The following is a 19550-nucleotide window of genomic DNA, read 5'->3' as shown; positions in this document are numbered from 1 at the left end:
TAAGGCACCTCTATCTTCCCTAGTCCTTTCCTTATTAACGTTTTTTTGTATTTAACAACTATCTGATCCTATTTTTGGGCTCCCTACCTTTAATTTTTCAGTTTGGTATATGTGGTTTCTAGTCCCTTGTTTTAATTATTGCTCTTAAAGAATATTTTTTAGGTCTTTTTTGATGCCAACCCGACCCACCAGCCAGGACACCTTAGCCAATCACTGGCTGAGGCAGGTCACTGCTTCGGCCAATGATTGGCTTTTGATGTTCAGACAGGACAAAGAAGTAGAGACTGTCAGGGAGCAGAAACGCAATGAGAAGGGACCATGCCACCAAATAACCCTCAGTTAATCACTTCCTACGTGGTGAGCCGTCTCCTCTCTCGGTCACTTTAGAGCTTCAACATAGACCAACAAGGAGCCTTCTACCCTCCACAGACCGGATGGTTGATTTAGTAACATGGTTGTACTATACTATGGGCACAGCGATTTCTATCAACACTAGGACAGTCCGAACGATGCCGGAAACTAGATGACAATGTGCCATCATTGCCTCCAGCCAAGACTGTCTTATTACAACCGCTGTGCGATGGCAGACGGACACTGAACATTCTAGCTGATACTTAAAGAAAAAAAATCGGTGTTTCACCCCCCCCCCCCATCCCATAAATCAATAGTACCAAAGAAAATAAGAATCCTTGTGATATCTGATCAGAGAAACCAGCTTTCTCCTCCAGGACTGATCTTTCATTATCAAAATTTCTCAATTCTTGGGTAAAAATCTGTATGCAGCGAAGACAGATTTTCTCATTGACAAATTTGCTTATTTTCACGTGTGCTAATGATTTATAAAAGTAAGTATCAGAAGGAACAAACCAAGATGCTTCTTCAGGGTCCGTTTTTGCCCACAGACCATATGATGCCAACGCAAGGAATAAGCAGAGCCGTTAAGGCGCACTCACACCAACATGGTAGAAGATTACGAAAAAAAATGAAATGTTTCTATTAGGAGCCAGTTACTGAAAAAAATAATGTGAATCTGACTTTGTGCAGTGGCAACAGAAATGTTTTGGGTCGTATTGCTTTGTCATGCACATTTTCACACCACATAAGTCTAATTAGGCTTAGAGTTCAATAAAAAAAAATTACAAAAAGGGAACAAAAAAAAAAAAAAAAAAAGAGGAGTCAAAATCCAACAGAGTCCTCGATGCAGCCGTGCTCGGTAAACAAACCCCTAGGAGCTCCGCTAAGGACAGGCTGGAAGTGTCGGAGGAGCCTGGATGAAGTTTGGCTATGCTCTAGTATAACCAGGCGTCCAGTGCAGGGCAGTTCTTCGTTTCCATCGTACGCTGCCCATGAGCAGCGGCAATCGTCACCATCTGGCAATGGAGGGCTCAGGAGTGGTTGCCAGCTAGGAGAAGCTCGTATCCCAAAGTGACACACGTCCTCTAAGACTGTTCTTGGTCCTGCTGCTGCATCTGTTTTTTCTTGACGGAGATCCTTTTCTTCCTGGCAGCCAGCATCTCATAGAAGGGGTCCACGCTCACTGCAGCCCTACGGAGGGAGGAGGACAAGGCACGTGAGAGGCTTTCCTTCAGGTTACACTGTGCACAACAAACTACTGCACGTAAACGGCACGATGCAAGGGTCAGCACCCTGGGGGTCCTCGCCTCCTACTCACATCATAAATCCACACGTGATGAATTTGCCAGACCAGTCGCAGCCACAATATGGTGGCGGTCACTGGATCCGTGTGCACAGCGGACGTTTGCAGGTTAATAGTGTTCCGAACCTGCCTGATGCCGGCACTTAGACCCCAGCGGCGGAGAGGAAATTAAGGAGGTATTCTCATCTCCAAGATCCTGTCCCAATATGTAGTAGGTCTAATAATAATATTAGCAAATATCTCCAACTTGAAATGTAGTATAGTTTTTTTGATTCGCTATGTCTCTTTCCTCATGAGCAGGCATTGCAGGACCTTAGGTATCCATGGTTACGACCACGGATATAATGGCAGTTAGCTAGTTGCTAGTGGTTGTAACCATGGATACCTAAGGTCCTGCAATGGCTGCACATGAGGAAAGAAACACAGCGAATCAGAAAAACTATACTATATTTTTAATTGGAGGAATTTGCCCCTACTCCTCCTCCTCCCCCTCCTCTCCTTCTCCCACTCCTCCTACCAATCTCCCCCCACTCCCCTCCTCTCCCCACTCTTTATATGTATTGGGATAGGATCTTGGAGAGGATTACCTCTCTAACTTTATTCCTTCTGGTAGCGTTCTAGTCTCAGTAATGGGATGGCGCAGTCTCCGCTCAGTGTGTCGAGAGCGGTGGCTGTCACCGCGCCTCTGGCAATGACTGACAGCAGCTGCACGTTAGGGCTGGGTGTCAAGTAATGGGAGCGCGGTATATTAGCACTCCACATTTAGTAAGGACATTACTAATCTTGAACACATGAACCTTCTTTGACAGCTGGTGAAAACGGTACAGAGCCCCAGGAGGAAGCAATAATGTACGTGGTAACGTGTTGTCCGCTTCCCTTTTTTTTTTTCTTTGCTTGTTCAATACTATACATCTAGAATGGGTCTTTACTTTATAGATTTGATCCATTCTTCTTTCTCCTCTGGAGTTGGGGCAGAGATTTTGTAGACATTATGGTTGCCTTCCACTACTCTCCCATCAGCCTCTGTTTTGCACGCTTTAATTAGTTGTCCCTTGTTGTTTGGTATGTAAAGCTCAAAGCAGTTCTGTAACAGAAGGAGAAAAATTACTTTGTCAACATATTGGTACCAGTCCGGTTGTTTTTTTTTTATTTTTGGAACATGTGTGGGTTTTTGTTTTTCAATAGATCGACCTATTACAATCCATCTGCCCTTCCAAAAAGGTATTTTTTGCAGACTAATTGATATTAGCATTTTAAATTTCATTGAAGATCCACGGGGATCTTCAGAGCGTGGTCGTGCCCTCTCCTGCATGCATATCAAAGCTAAGCTGCATTGCAATCCGGCTGTGAGATCAATGAGGATGGAGAGTAACGGGCGGCTGAACAGTTAGGCAGGGTCATTAGGTGCATCTGCAGCTGGTATCAGTGGGATCAGCGTGTGACCATCTCCCTCCTGCTAACACTGCACAGCTGAGCTGTGCTCCAACCCGCCAGTCATATCAATGAGGATGGAGAGTGGCGGGCGGCTGTACTGTGGGGCAGGGTCATTAGGTGCATCTGCAGCTGGTATCAGCGTGTGATCATCTCCCTCCTGCTAACACTGCACAGCTGAGCTGTGCTCCAACCCGCCAGTCATATCAATGAGGATGGAGAGTGGCGGGCGGCTGTACTGTGGGGCAGGGTCATTAGGTGCATCTGCAGCTGGTATCAGCGTGTGATCATCTCCCTCCTGCTAACACTGCACAGCTGAGCTGTGCTCCAACCCGCCAGTCATATCAATGAGGATGGAGAGTGGCGGGCGGCTGTACTGTAGGGCAGGGTCATTAGGTGCATCTGCAGCTGGTATCAGCGTGTGATCATCTCCCTCCTGCTAACACTGCACAGCTGAGCTGTGCTCCAACCCGCCAGTCATATCAATGAGGATGGAGAGTGGCTGGCGGCTGTACTGTAGGGCAGGGTCATTAGGTGCATCTGCAGCTGGTATCAGTGGGATCGTCTCCCTCCTGCTGACACTGCACAGCTGAGCTGTGCTCCAACCCGCCAGTCATATCAATGAAGATGGAGAGCGGTGGGCGGCTGTACTGTAGGGCAGGGTCAGTAGGTGCATCTGCAGCTTGTATCAATGTGATCAACGTGTGAACATCTCCCTCCTGCTGACACTGCACAGCTGAGCTGTGCTGCAACCCGCCAGTCATATCAATGAGGATGGAGAGTGGCGGGTGGCTGTACTGTGGGGCAAGGTCATTAGGTGCATCTGCAGCTAGTATCAGTGGGATCAGCTCCCTCCTGCTGACACTGCACAGCTGAGCTGTAATCTGGCAGTCATATCAATGAGGATGGAGAGTGTGATGGGCAGCTGTACTGTAGGGCAGGGTCAGTAGGTGCATCTGCAGCTAGTATCAATGTGATCAACGTGTGAACATCTCGCTCCTGCTGACACTGCACAGCTGAGCTGTGCCGCAACCCGCCAGTCATATCAATGAGGATGGAGTGTGGCGGGCGGCTGTACGGTTTGGCAGGGTCATTAGGTGCATCTGCAGCTGGAATCTGTGGGATCAGAGCATGATCATTTCCCTCTTGCTGACACTGCACAGCTGAAATGCACAAATGGATCCAGCACAGAAAACAAACTGGCCGATAAATGGAAAAACTGGCCTTACATGTACCACAACGTACCGGTTTCCTGGGATCTTCAACTTCTCGAATGCTGAGGTTCTCCAGAGGGATGATACCTCTGGGCTCTTTATCCTGAGTAACAAGAATGGGGCAGAATTTAGCTGAAATTAAAATGATACATTGCATAGTCAGGACATGGGATGAGCTTACCGTGGTGTACTCAAAATAATACAGACAGTTGTCAGTGAGGATGAACCAGCGCCTCTTCCACGTTTTCACCCGGCCACCTGGAAAAAGGGGGAGTGAGAATTATTGGAGAGGACTTTAGTCTTTGCAAATCTTAGTGGGGAACCAAGCAGACGTCACAGCCGTCCAAAGAAAACCACAAACACCATAGGAACGTCTACGGTCAATGATGGAGGTGCAAGGAAGGCCTCAGTCAGACGTCCCATTTTCACGGACAGAACATGTATCCATTATATTCAAGGTGGATGACTACATGACTGTTTGGTAGACACAGACACGTTAATTTTTTAATGTCTCGTGGTATTTGCCATTTTTTGCATCGATTTCTAAAAAATGACGCACTCCGTTCTTGAACTTGGCGCAGAATAAAAAATGCTCTTTATTTTCATCTTTTACTGATATTCTTTAAATAGTCTTTTTTTTTTCTAAAAATGCTCCAAACTGAAAACTTCACTTCAAAAACTGGAGTAATATATGCCAAAAAAATAAAAAAATAAAAACAATTCTGACTTATCAAATGTTGTATTTCATGAATATGTGTCAGGATAATATTAAAGAGCAATGATGGATCGTGAAAACCACAAACACAATAATGCCATCGGTATGCAATCTGGGTGCGGTCGGTTTTAAAATTGTAAAAAAATTAAATAGATGAAGCTTAGCAATTTTTTTTTTTTAATTTAGCGATGAGAAAACTGATGGCAAAAATGGACACTGATGAAAATTATAAAAAAGGACCCGTTTTCTATAGGTACGGGAAAAACAAAAACGGACGTCTGAATGAGGTCTAAAAGGCCCCAATATCTGATTGGAAATCCTAGGAGAAAACCAACATCATGGAATGAGATGTGAACACTTATTTTAGTCATTTGCCGTCATCGATTAATTAAGATTCTGAGATTTGAAATTAGTCCACATGGAAGCAAATTAAAAAAAACAAAAAACACATGAGTGTAAAAACTAAAGGGGAGCCATCACCAAAACTAAGCACATGGTATTCCCAGCTATATGGGGTTGTCCTAAAATGGGAGCACGCTCCTAGTGGGGCGCATGTGAAAAGGTCCCACTTTGCTGACCGGAAGCACAGGCATGGCCCCAGGGAAGGGCAGTAATGCAGTTTTTCGCATTCACTTGTGTGCACGAGACCTTACCGATATTTCATTATATAGAAGCAGATATTTAGTCTGGAGATTACATTATATAAAGGACTAGCAGACCCCCAGAGCTGCCCTGTGTTACTGCAGCCGGTGACCACCATTACATCAGGATACATCCTGCCATTTATAGGGAATGTGTCATCAGAAAACTACCCAATGTAAAAAAAAAAAAAAAAAAAAAAAAAAGGTGGTTTGTGTTACCCGTCATTTTATTCCAGCCTCTGATGGTCGTGAGAATGCTGAAAACTCTTCCTGGAAGGACAGGAAGTACGAGTCTAAAATAGCCCCATTGGCCAGTGTGAAAATGGCCTTACACTGTAAAATTGTGCTTTAATAGGATTCTAGAAGGAAAACGTCACCCTGAAGGATCGAAAATACGATCTCTCCTTTACCAGACAGCATGCCTCCTCTTTGCAGCACACTAGAGGTGACTGGGGGACCCCAATTGACCGTGTCCATGTGCTCCAATAGGGCACAGACATGGGTCACCCTGATGTTTGAAGCTATAGAATGGCACAGAAGTGGTTTTTCAGCTATGGACAATCTATTTTTACGATGTATAGCTCCTATTAACAACCCCAAGTAGGGGGCTAAGAGACATCCGTCACTTAAAGAAGCACTCCCATCAACGTTTTTATCCTCTTAATATATAGCATTGTGTACTTACAATTGCTCAATTTACCTGTCTACCCAATTAATTCTTCTCTTTTCTCTGCTCTATGTAGAAACAGGAGGTCTTTTCCCTGCAGAGATCATTCCCCTCTTCACCTCCTGTTTCTACATAGCGCTTAGCGGGATTAGCTAGCCAGTTGAGGTCATAGACAGAACAATTTAGTGGGTAGAAAAGCAAAATGAGCAATTGTAAGTACACAGTGCTATATAATATGACGACTGCAATATATTATGAAGATAAAAAGGTTGATGGGAGGAGGAGGAGGGCTTCTTTATTAACATGAAGCTCCAGAGAGCTCATTTTTAATCTAAGTAGGCCAACTGCTCGTGTGAACACTGCAATTATCGATTTTCACTGTGGATGGTGCTGCTCGGATATTACAGGCTTAGTTGAAACGATAGACCCCCCCCCCCCCCCGTCAGGCACATAAAATAAAACATGTGATCATCCGATGATTGCTGCACGCACAGATCTTCTAAACACACAACTATGATGACGGAAGAAGAAATGCCGAGCTCTACGTACCTCCTGGGGAGTGATTGTGAGAAGACGAGAGCAAATGTCATCAGCGGCCGAGCACACAAGGTACAGAAGAATAAAAAAAGAAAAAGCGGGGGACAAAGAAAGAGGGATACACGATGAGGAGAAGGAGAGAGGTCAGGCAGGCGGGCGAGTCAGGAGAAAGAGAAAAGGAAAAATAAGTTACATAAACGGAAGGTGGAAATCAAGGCACATACAAATCCTCAGCGCTACAGCAAGGAACCTGGCGAAGAACCCCACTATGTGATCGAAGCAGGGCGGCTCAAACTGAAAATACGCCGCAGAAAGTAGAGTCTGCCGCCAGTTTAACAAAACGCCACAGACCAAAATCACAATAAGAAGTCGGGTAAATGTGATTTAATGGTTTATTAGGTTATAACTTAATCCTATGTTCCCAATACATTTACGCACCCGCCAGAGGAAGCGCTACCTCCCGTGAGGCCATTGTCCCCCAGGGCCACATACGCACAATGAGGAGGTGCGACTACACCGGAAAGCGGACTGGATTTCAGGTTACGTGGCTCCAGGGGAACGGGGCAGGAGGGCAATAGAGGACGCCGGAGAGCACAGAGGAGCAGAGCGGATTCAGCCGAACCGGACACAGTAAATGGTCTTACCCAATTTAAGAAGCCAGCCTTCTCGGTCAGGATTGAAGAAGGTGTGAGTCAGGTCGTTCCCATCGTCTTCTGGGATCTTAAATGGCTCATTTCTGATACTATCATACAGGTTCTATATGGGAAAAAAAATAAAAAATAAAATTATATATATATATATATATATATATATATATATATATATATATATATATATATATATATATATATATATATATATATATATATATATATATATATATATATATAGTAATACTACAATGGAAGCCTCATCAAAAATAAGTGTTAAGGGTTGTCCACCTTTCTGGCCATTTTTTTTTTTTTTTTTTTAAACACTTAAATACAAGTATTTGGGGTTAAAAATTATTTTGTGCGATTTGGTGTAATTAAACACTTTGCACCATTTACCTTCTATAGCCTCTGTGTCGCACTGTCTATTGCTGGCTGCAGAATGAGCTAACTGGAAATCCACCAGAGAGCCCATTCATTCAGATTTATGAAGAAATGCATCGCATCTGCAAAAGGTGGACAACCCCCTTGAAGAATGACAGTTCTGGACAAGTGCATTTTATTGTAAGTGTAATTAAAGGGACGAGCCGGGCTGCATGATTGCGGTCAGGAACACATGGGCTACTTGCACAGTGAACAAGTCTGTATGATCATGTTCACACACCACCAAGAAACCTGAAGACACAAAAGAGAATAGTAAAACCAAAAACACTCAGTTTGAAAAAATGTTGCAGTAATCCGCAAGTGCTAGTAAAAGATGTAAAAAACAGGGTATTTGGTTGATACGTTTTTTGCAAAAAATGTATACTAAGCTGCTCTACCAATCTTCACGGTATACCCTTATCAGAGCAGTCCTAACTAATGTATGCAATCCCTATCTGATGTATTTAAAAACCTGATCATCTGTATATAACCTGTGTGAACAGGGTTCAGAGAGGAAAAATCCATGTGTGCATACAGGGTAGAACAGCTTTTGTGCAGATAGCCCAAGAGGAGTGGTGGAACTCCCCAGTCTTGTAGACACAAGAGAACAATTATGGAAACAGGAACACATGGGCTACTTGCACAGTGAACAAGTCTGTATGATCATGTTCACACACCACCAAGAAACCTGAAGACACAAAAGAGAATAGTAAAACCAAAAACACTCAGTTTGAAAAAATGTTGCAGTAATCCGCAAGTGCTAGTAAAAGATGTAAAAAACAGGGTATTTGGTTGATACGTTGGTAGAGCAGCTTAGTATACATTTTTTGCAATAAACGTATCAACCAAATACCCTGTTTTTTACATCTTTTACTAGCACTTGCGGATTACTGCAACATTTTTTCAAACTGAGTGTTTTTGGTTTTACTATTCTCTTTTGTGTCTTCATGATTGCGGTCAGGTATATTTTTAGAGAAAGCATAGCTTGAAAATCCGCCTGGGAACCATAGGGAGAGGCGAGCAGAGTCCGGTACTGCCCCCTGCTGCCTCTTCCCGGCACCGCTCCAGCTGATTGACAGGTCCCTCCCGTGTGTACATAGGGAGACACCTAACAACTACCTGGAGAGGATTGGGGAGAAGCCGGCAGGGGCCCCGGACTGATTAGATCTATACTTTTAGCGCTTCAAACTAAGGTTTATCTGAAAAGGCTCAACGTTTCCGCATTAAGCCCATCTGTAATAGCGGAGTCAGGCCCAGATCCGTGCTGCGGCTGGTTTGTGGCAGAGTGAATCTAGTAACTGGATCCCTTCCCATATTTCGATAAGACTTAACGCTTAACGAGTCTTACCCGAAGCAGTTCCTCGGGAAGGTCACCTCCGTCATTAATGCCCCTGTTCATAGAGATGAATCTTTCCACGCTGGGCTTGTCTCGAACATTGGGATTATGCAGACTAGTGTTCAACATGATGACCGCAAAAGACAAGACGTAGCAGGTGTCTGTGTGCAGGAAACAAGCAAAAGCACAGCAAATAAATAATCGAGTATTTAACTAATCAAGTCAGACGCTTTGTTATCACACATTGCTACGGGTCTTTATTATAATTGACTAATAGACAAAAGGCATGGTAGTAATACATCCAGCAACCCTGGTCACACCCGGCAATATGGCCAACATGTCAGGGAAAGACCTTTCACCACATTTTTCATGCTGAACTGGACACAGGACATAATTCGCCGCTCAGTTGTGGAGATATTAGCAAAGTATTTGGCATTTACTGAGTTAATATCCACTTGGATTAAAAAAAAAAAAAGGTTCCAGACAATTTTTACTGGGGCGTGTCCTACTTCTCCCTGTATGATGCTGACCAACCATAATGAGAGCGCAAAAATCAGGAGTAAAAGAACAAGCCCCCATCCTAGCTTAGAGCAGGTTTCTCAGTCTGTGAGATCTAAGGATCTTCTGGGCTGACCTCCTGCATTAGTATGAAGAAAGAAAACTGTGCAACAGAGTTTAGCTGTGTCACATTACAAGCCCTTCTATCAGAGCGCATGATTACAGCTCAGGTAATTCATAGTTGCTCTCCAGGGACAGCAGACTTTCACTATGTCTCACAGAGGAGTAACCTGCCTGTTCTGCTCTACTCCTGCGTGAGACATAACACTGCAGAGTGATTACAAGATGATCAGAGAATACACGAGTGTGATTACTGAAACATCTCCAGATGGAGCTGTACAATTACTAGTGCTGTCAGACAGATGCCCGTTATCTAACACAGCTGGCATCTGCAGGGTATGAGCCTGCACCACACATGGGGACCCAACGTAGCGCGTAATAGCATGTCCAATATGTGCAAATGGTTAATAGACAGATACTGAAATTTTTTCTATTTTCTGTACAGGATTTCATCATCTCTGAACAGCTATTACCAGCACATTAAAGATCTTCTCTACAGCAGTTTCAGCAGACTTTGGAGGTGAATACTTAGATTTACTTTTCCCCCCAATTTTTTATATAGAAAAGCAAGTCAAAAGTCCGTCCATCCATCCATACCTGTGGACTGAAACACCCCTGGATTACACATACAATATCTTTGAGCAAAAGCCTCCATCATGCGGTCAATCTTCTGAGCTTCTCCCGGCAGACGAAAACTCCACAGAAATTGCCTGAACATATGAAAGAAAAAACAAAGAAAAATAAAATTCTGCCACATTTGCTGCAGATATTAAGATATTAATTGTGCACAGGGTGACCCAAAAGTATTTGAGAAAAGGTTGTCTGAAAAGTAAAAAAAAAAAAAAAAATAAACAATGTGTTGGGCAGGAGTAGCAGAACATAAGTATCTGCACATACTTGCACAAACCCACATGTGAAGAGGAAAGGCGAGCCTGCTGCATTATACGTGTAGGGTGCGATCAGTACGCGCCATCAGGCGACCACTGCGGCCTTCGCTGCTTCCTGAATAAGACTTTTGCTTATGCTGTGGTCCGATGACCGCTTCCTCTTTCACAGAAACGTTCCCGTTTCTTTGCACATGGCTTACAATAAGAGAAGAAGCTCCGTGGCTCGGCGGCAGCATATGAGCCTTAATAATGGCAATCACTGACCTGAGCGCTTGGACAAGGTTTAAATCTGTAAATTCATGGAGATCCACGAAGGCGTGAAGAACAGAAATATTAAAATCCTCCCTAAAAAGCATAAAAAAAAAAAAAAAAAAAGAAGTTTTAGACAGATGCAAAGCAGCGCTAACATAAGAAAATGGGGGTGAAAGATGAAGAATTAGCAGGGGAAATCTGTCCTGACCATTAGATTTGCAGAAGACAATATATTTATGCTGACTGTGTCGAAAGCCTCGGTCAAGTCGACAAAAGGTAATGAAAAGGTTGCTACATTACTCCTGCCACTTTTCCTGGAGTTGATGCGCCGTAAACACCATATCTGACGTCCCACGTTCAGCACAGAAGCCACATTGGCTTCCAGGTAGTAGAGTTTGCTCAAGGTGGTGGTTGAGCAAGAGGCGAGCCAGAATCTTCCCAGCAGTGGACAGAAGGGAGATGACTCAATGGCCGTCACAAGATTGGACGTTGCCTTTTTTTTCTTGTAGATGTGGATTATGCTGGCATCTTTCAACTGTTGCGGAACCTGTTCCTTTTCCCATATGGACTGGAGTAGAGTATGTATCAGGATAGAGCTCATGCCTTGTATAACTCGGAAGGTATAGCATCGTTTCGAGGAGCTTTGTCACAGGAGAATTGTTTTACCGCCTGGGAAGAACAGCAAGGTCCTTGTTGATTTCTACATGCGACAGGCGAGCAATGGCCTCGTCGTTTGTAATTGCACAACAATTAAGGACACTGCTGAAGTGCTCAACCCACCATTCCAGAATCTGTTTCTTTTCTGTCAGCAGCTTGGTTCCATCCATGTTGAGGAGAGATGAGGCGTTGGATGATTGGGGCCCATATGCAGTCTTGAGGTCACCACACATGGCTCTCGTTAAAGTCCATCCTATCTCGCTTCCTGGCAATGAAGTAGTCAAGGATGCCAGTGCCTCAAGCGTGGGTGCATCCACCATGCTTCTTGACAGTGGGTAGACTGAACAGCATGTTGGTGATGAGAAGGTCATGTGTGGCACACGTCTTGAGGACCAGAAGGCCATTGCTGTTACACTTTGCCAATGCAGTATCTCCTAAGGACTCCTCAGTTTTGATAGTTTGCTCCCACTCTAGCATTAAAGTTTCTGAGTATAATGAGCTTTTCTGACTGTGGGAATACCGAGATAAATATGTCAAGTTCATCATAGAACTTATCCTTTATGTCACTTAGATTAGTCATGGTGGGAGCACGCTTCTTGTTTGGAAGTGGGAATTGAAGAGTTGATCGTTGATGCCCTTCTGAAGCTGGATAAGTTTACGAACAAGGTGAGATTTGATGGCAAATACCAGAACTTCTTCTCGTCTTTCAGCGTTGCCTCGACCACTCCAGAAAAGCGTGAATCCACCACTATGCTCTGTCAGTTCGCCCTCATCTTGTTTCGCTGAGAGATGCTATGTCCACGTTGTAGAGAGTTAGCTCCTTAGCAACCAGTGCCGATCTTCTCTCAGGTCTGTCTGCCTTGATATTTTCTAGCAGAGGTCTTGCGTTCCATGTGCCAAGGTTGAGCACCAGCATTTTCTTCTTTGTGTGTAAACCGCTATGAGCCTACCCTAGCTGTGGTAGGCTGGCCAGGGCAAGGTGAAGTAGACGTCTTCCACAACGGAGGTGAGCAGAGTGATCTTAAACAGGGCTGTTCTGGCACTCTGGGCTGCCAAACTCCACTGCTGCTGCTTCGGCCCCTATGCCCTGGGCGGCCTCTGTGCAGGTTCATGACCATAGCGTACAGTGATTCCACACCTGCTGCTTTGCCACTTCCCCCCTCGCCACAGGACTTTGAATTACTTGGATTAAAGTGAGGAAGACTTGCGCAGGTCGTCAGCCTCACTATGTCGTCCGTGACTATTGAGTCCCAGTGGCAAGAGCTAGTCGAGACAAATGGAAATAGGTGGGTATTAAATAGCTGGCCAGCTGTATCCTATATGTGCCTCGCTGCGATCGCTCAGTGCTCCATAACGTTTTGCTGGGAAACGCTTTCCTGTCTGTTGAATCTTATATAGTTTCTTCGGTACAATCGGCGGAATCCATCCTTCACATGCACGGGTACGCAAACCATCGCCTCAAAACCATCGGCTACCCTCACCTGGTTTGGCCCACCCGCCAAGGCGATGTTCCATTGTGTACCCACTGCCGCATACTAGCAGCTACTAGGAGGTGCAGGTGAGAGTTGAGTACCAAAGATGTGCGAGCGGTCCTAAGAGAACACGGCAAGCCCTCCACCAGAGGTGCTACCTCTGTTATCTGGACACTCTATACCAGGAGTGTCAAACTGCATTCCTCGAGGGCCGCAAACAGGTCATGTTTTCAGGATTTCCTTGCATTGCACAGATGATAATTTAATCACCAGCACAGAATGATTCCAGCACCTTGTGTAATGCAAAGGAAATCTTGAAAACACGCATAGTCTGAGGCCCTCGAGGAATGCACTTTGACACCCCTGCTCTATACGCAACTAATTTGGTCACAGCACATCCCCCATAAAATGGGATTAAAACATTGTTTATATCCAAAAAAGGGTATAATTAAAAAATTATTATTTTTATACAATTGCATTTCCTACTATGGTGGTGGTGCAGAAAAAGAAAAACATTAGAACTCTTGGAAAGCGGGGAGAAGTAAACGAAAGTGCAAACATGAAAACTGGCTGCTACAGGAAAGAGTTAATAGAGTACACCCAATATATTATATTGCATAATATGATATTCGTGAACATGAAAAGCATGGATTGGCTTCCTCCAATTTCCACGAAGCTCAGGGTTACCTCTCTCCTAAGTAGTCCCCGATAGCGGTCTTGTTCAGCCCTTCCCCTTTGTACAAGAAGCGCGCTATGTCTTCTGCAGTGTTCCTCAGTAACTCATTCTCCTGGAGATAGACGATGCCCTAGAAAGTAGACAAAAAAAAATAAATAAAAATCTTAAGGCCATGTTCCCAAGTGCAACAACACTTGCTGATTTTTTTTCCTGATGTCTACATGAAATTATGCAACAGCAATCTGCTTTGATTATCACATTTTTCTATGCATTCCTGCCGGAGAAACACAGGGATTTTGCACTTAATCCAGCACTTTTTATTTTAAACTATGGGCCTACATGAGGCAACTACCTGCCTGGTCTACCCAGCACCGACTCAGTGTTCACCAACGGCTCCTGCCAGAGATTCAGCTGCTCTACATTAACAAAGCAGCTCTTCCCCTTCCACTCTGACTGCTGGCTCCCCGCAGTTACACGGTGGGGAGCCGGCTGTCAGTTATGACTTCGGCAGTCATGCTCCATCCAACAGAGCAGAAGAGTGGAGACATGGCCTCAAAGTCTTAAGACGCCGGTTTTCCTAGTTCGTGAATATAAATATCAAAGGAAAACAGCTGATAAAGTGTAGCGAGAGCGGTGCATTTCCCGGTGAATTGGCCATCTGACTCCAGGGGTATATATGCCGGGAGTGGCGGTATAATGTAGCGCGTTTACTGCCCGACATGTACGGTTCTGCTACACTTTACAGGTCGGATAAAGTGCAGCCATCATTATAATCAGGAACACAAATCAATGGATAACCACTGTAACATGGTCCCTTAATCAGTCCGGCCTGCTTCACGACACCGCAGCTGTATGGAGGTGCTCTACTGCAAGAAGAAGCTTGAGACCAGTCAAAAGTTATTTTTACCTTTTTAGGATCCATATTAAACTTTTTTCTGCCCATCCCTATTTTCCGGTTTCTTTGCAAAGTTTTGCTGAGAAAAAAAAAAAAAAAAAAAGAAAAGATATTAGTATATGTATACTTTTTAGACTTGCTGATGTAATGCTATTACATACAGAAGGAATTCATGGAGGACTTTATTGTGGGATCCAACTTGGAGGAGGTCAATCTTAATATTGACATTTATTAGAGTTCACCTTAAGACTATTAGAGCCATAGATACCTTCCCTCGTTGGCCTCCAGGCCTTCCACCTCATTCATGGCCTCGCTCAGCTCATCGCGCAGCCTCTGGATCTCCTCCAGAAGCTCCTGCTTCCTGCGGCGGATGTTCTCCAGCTCGATACGTTCTTCTGGAGTCAGGTCAGCAGGGACTGCAGAGGAAGTCACAACACAAACATACTCAGGACCTATTATGGTCAGCTGCCAAGTATTTGTAGCGGGGGAAAAAAAATAGTTTAATAGTATAGTTAGTGGGAAAGCAGCTCCGTTCTGACAAGTCACTCCCACCAGTCTTCCCTAGAATTATCTCCTATCTCCGAGGAGTGTGCTGGACAAGTATGTGCAGGTATGACTGCACGATCGGACGTTACTGACGACCTCAGGCTGGACTCGCGCACAAGGAAGAAACTCCCTGGGGTCTACAGAGGGTGTACTTATAAATAAACTGCACTGGGACGCTCATTCCGGGCAGGCCTGATATCACCGAAAGGATGCTGCATCTTTCACGATCCCAGTATAAAACAAATAAATTGACTATTAATGCAGATGTGCACAACCTGTAGCCCGGGGGCCACATTCTGAATGGCTAGCACACAACGTTGCACGGTAAGTTGCAGGCCAGCTGAGCTTCCCCGGCCAGCAGAGGCACAGTTCACAATGAGAACGCGTTCTCCGTCAGAAAAAGTCCCCAAATGGAGGCAAGCAGGAAGCCCGCTCCTGGGGTGTTCGGATTTTATGGCTGGTACTGTCTTGCTTGATCATTTTGCCGCTTACCACTTACAATGCCATGTATTCAACAGACTCTGATTTGCCACTATTATTGCAGACTGAATTTGCATTGTTAGTGAAAAAGCGAGAGAATCAAATCTAAAAGCTCGGGTCATAGATTTCCAACCATTTATCAGAGACCCAAGAACTGGCTCTTTGTACACCGATATAAATATTTCACAGCTGCTACGGAAAACACAGAAGCCATTGTGCTTTTTGTTTTATGGAAGAAAAAAAATAAATAAATCCCCTCTACAACCAGACACAATTCTCATCATACAGTAAAACAAAGTCCTATTTGATACGATAAGGCTAAATTTTAATACATGTTCTCATTTATACCAATAATTACAATATTATGCTCCATGCTGATGGAGAAAGCGAATTAGCTGTTATCACTGGTGAACTGGAAACAAAGGACGATTGTCGCAACTTGTAGGAGGTTCAAGAGTACTCTTCATTATAGGCGATGGCAATCTGGGCAACCGCCTGGGGCCCGGGGCTCCAGGACAGCATGGCCGGATTGACTCATCATATTGCACATGGTGCACATCTTCGGGCAGGGAACTTTCCTGCAATGCAAAATCACAGAGCAGTTCGAGGGGAGCTCCTGTCGCCTCTTCCGACGCATGCCTCCCCGATGTCATCAGTCAGCACCATCATGTATGTACCAGCCACAAGAAGAAAAAAAAATGGAGCCTGAGACTAGTAGAGCACTGAGGGAACAGGAGTGAGGGTAGTATGTGTTTTGTCTTTTTTAAATACATGTATGGGATGTGTGCCTACATATGCGTGGGGAGCTCGCCCTGTACATGTCGGGAGAGGCTGCGCGGGGAGCTCGCCCTGTGCATGTCGGGAGAGGCTGCGCGGGGAGCTCGCCCTGTGCATGTCGGGAGAGGCTGCGCGGGGAGCTCGCCCTGTGCATGTCGGGAGAGGCTGCGCGGGGAGCTCGCCCTGTGCATGTCGGGAGAGGCTGCGCGGGGAGCTCGCCCTGTGCATGTCGGGAGAGGCTGCGCGGGGAGCTCGCCCTGTGCATGTCGGGAGAGGCTGCGCGGGGAGCTCGCCCTGTGCATGTCGGGAGAGGCTGCGCGGGGAGCTCGCCCTGTGCATGTCGGGAGAGGCTGCGCGGGGAGCTCGCCCTGTGCATGTCGGGAGAGGCTGCGCGGGGAGCTCGCCCTGTGCATGTCGGGAGAGGCTGCGCGGGGAGCTCGCCCTGTGCATGTCGGGAGAGGCTGCGCGGGGAGCTCACCCTGTGCATGTCGGGAGAGGCTGCGCGGGGAGCTCACCCTGTACATGTCAGGAGAAGCTGCGCGGGGAGCTCGCCCTGTACATGTCAGGAGAGGCTGCGTGGGGAGCTCGCCCTGTACATGTCGGGAGAGGCTGCGCGGGGAGCTCGCCCTGTACATGTCGGGAGAGGCTGCGCGGGAAGCTCGCCTTGTATATAGGGGGCAGCGCAATAAGCTCACCCTATATATAGGGGCAGCGCAAGAAGTTCACCCTAGATTTACACGGGGCAGCACAAGAAGCTCACCCTATATATAGGGGACTGATATAGTATCAGTCAGCATTCTTCATTCTGCTCAATATTAAGTAATATTAATATAAAATTAGAATATCAATAATAATATTGAACAGAATTTATTTCAGCCTATTGATTCGGCCCTCCACAACAGTCACATTCTCCATTCTGCTAGTCTATGAAAAATCGGACCACAATGATTTCTTTTTTTAAATAGACCCATACACTTGCCTTATAAGATTTCGATCCAACACTTGAATCAAAATCAGACATGTCTGTTTTTCCGAGGAAGAGAAAAATAAAAAACAAACATGTCTGATTTTTTTTTTCTCCCTCATCCTCGGAAAAACAAACAATTGGACATGTGCACATCCCAATAGAATAGGATAGGTATAAGTGCTATCTGTGTAAACCATGGATAGCATTTAAATGAGAAAAATCTGCTGTATGCACGAGCTGTTTAGGTTATCGGGCACCTCTGCAATCCATCAGCGGTGGCAGGTCTCCTAGGCAGTAAGCGCTGCTCTGAATCTTCCATGATCCTTGTGGCACTGATCGCGCACAAGTTCAGTTGTGATGATGCTGCTGCTCCACACCATTAATCATTTAGGAGTGCACCGCCCCCGGCGAGCAGTAGGCCAAAAGGTAGGATAGCGGTGCTCCCCTGAAAATCCATCATGAGACAATTCTTTGAGCCTACAGGAAAAAAGGGTGACCAGCTGATCAGTTCATTGTTTCATGCCTGTGGAGATCTCCTAAACATTTCATAGACATATGTAATTCTTGGGTCACTAGCTGCTCACTGTGGTGACAGATGTCCTCAGGACCATTGTTCTCCAGAACAAAACGATCAGATATCAGATTTCTATCTCAGCCAATTCTTAGCAAAACCTAACATGAATAGCCACCAGTAGACAGGTCCTTCCACTGTGGGAAGGAAAGGCTCGGCGCCTTGGCCTCCTCAGATGATGACGTACTTGGGTAGCTGAGGGCTTTAGCTGTGGACTAAAATTATTTGTCCGACATCGGATTCCTGTGATCAGCTTATGCAAAACACGGAAACAGCACACGCAACTCTACATCCAGAAAAACTGCCCAGCAGAAAACAGGAAGGACGTCTGAAAGTTATGTGTCCTGAGGGAAAGCACAAGGTTCTTAACTCAAAAAGCGAAGCGGTAAGGAGCCTCAGGGTCACTAATAGCACTGCTGGGTAGGGAGGGTATTAAAAACCTTGGAAAAACAGATCTCCCTGACTGCAAATAAATTGAGAAAATTAACTTTGAATGCACTTGTATGTGAGGCAGATTCATGGCTAGTCTGCATTATCCCTCAGCAAGCACCATCACAGCTCTTTGACTTGACCGTCACCTCCAATACATTATTTTACTCACTTGTATAGCTCCATTAATTCCATAGCGCCTTACAGACCTGATCACTGTCCCTATTGGGGCTCACAATCTAGATTCCCTATCAGTATGTCTTTGGAGAGTGTGAGGAATCCTGAGAACCTGGAGGAAACCCACGCAAACAAGGGGAGAACATACAAACTCCTTGCAGATCGTGTCCGTGGTGGGATTTTAACCCAAGACCCAGTGCTTCAAGTCTACAGTGCTAACCACTGAGCCATTATGTTATCTATAGCCCATGAAACTAGGGACTTTCAAGTGCATGCACAGCGCTCTCCATTCTGTAGGCCAAGACACCGCTAAATACTTGGGAAAGTAGTGGAGACTTCAAGGGCGAAACCATTGATGTACTGTCACAGAAGAGATGTTAATCAAGAACATGAGGGTGACACTTGATACAGGAGGAGGGTCTGTGCACTGATCAGAGACCTGCCGCCACAATCACACAAATCCATTAGACTTAGTGGGGTCACTACGAGTAAATGCGGTAAGTCCTCAATTCCCGCGTCTATACAACAAAGTTCAACCCTGGGCTATAAAAGAATGCCAAAGTTCGGCACTTGGAACTTGCTTTTCCTGGATGATAAAACGCTGAGGCTTCACATCAGGCTTTGGCATTATTTTATAACTTGGTCTTGAAGTGACACAGACTGTATGAACTTTGTAACATTTCCATAAACAAAGATTACATTTTCTGCAAAAGAAAATCCATTCGTGGCCAGGAAGGTGATTTTGAGCTAGTCTTACTACACAGTAATGAGATGAAAGCTTTAAATAGTGACCAAACTTAACAGGTTCCCCTTTAAATGAAAAACAACATATTGGGAGATTTATATTTATGGGGGCTAAGGTTTGTTCTCAACCC

General features: G+C 45.2%; 1 protein-coding gene across 1 annotated transcript in view; it reads right to left on the bottom strand.

The window, feature by feature from the left end:
* Positions 1-1306: 1306 nt before the first annotated feature.
* The window catches only part of CYTH2 (cytohesin 2), a 31047-nt gene continuing 12803 nt past the window's right edge, over positions 1307-19550 (bottom strand). The window contains exons 2-12 of the mRNA XM_069741989.1: positions 14997-15144; positions 14741-14807; positions 13845-13963; positions 11041-11121; positions 10487-10599; positions 9284-9432; positions 7507-7618; positions 4484-4560; positions 4334-4405; positions 2587-2741; positions 1307-1545 (exon numbers count right to left, since the gene is read on the bottom strand). Coding sequence (XP_069598090.1) covers positions 1440-1545; positions 2587-2741; positions 4334-4405; positions 4484-4560; positions 7507-7618; positions 9284-9432; positions 10487-10599; positions 11041-11121; positions 13845-13963; positions 14741-14807; positions 14997-15144 — 1199 coding nt within the window. The 3' untranslated portion in view covers positions 1307-1439. The remainder of the gene's footprint in view (positions 1546-2586; positions 2742-4333; positions 4406-4483; positions 4561-7506; positions 7619-9283; positions 9433-10486; positions 10600-11040; positions 11122-13844; positions 13964-14740; positions 14808-14996; positions 15145-19550) is intronic.

Source organism: Ranitomeya imitator, chromosome 10 (assembly GCF_032444005.1).
Source record: "Ranitomeya imitator isolate aRanImi1 chromosome 10, aRanImi1.pri, whole genome shotgun sequence".
In the NCBI taxonomy this organism is placed as follows: domain Eukaryota; kingdom Metazoa; phylum Chordata; class Amphibia; order Anura; family Dendrobatidae; genus Ranitomeya; species Ranitomeya imitator.
Note: the sequence above shows the minus strand (reverse complement) of the source record. Positions and strands in the feature narration are given on the sequence as shown.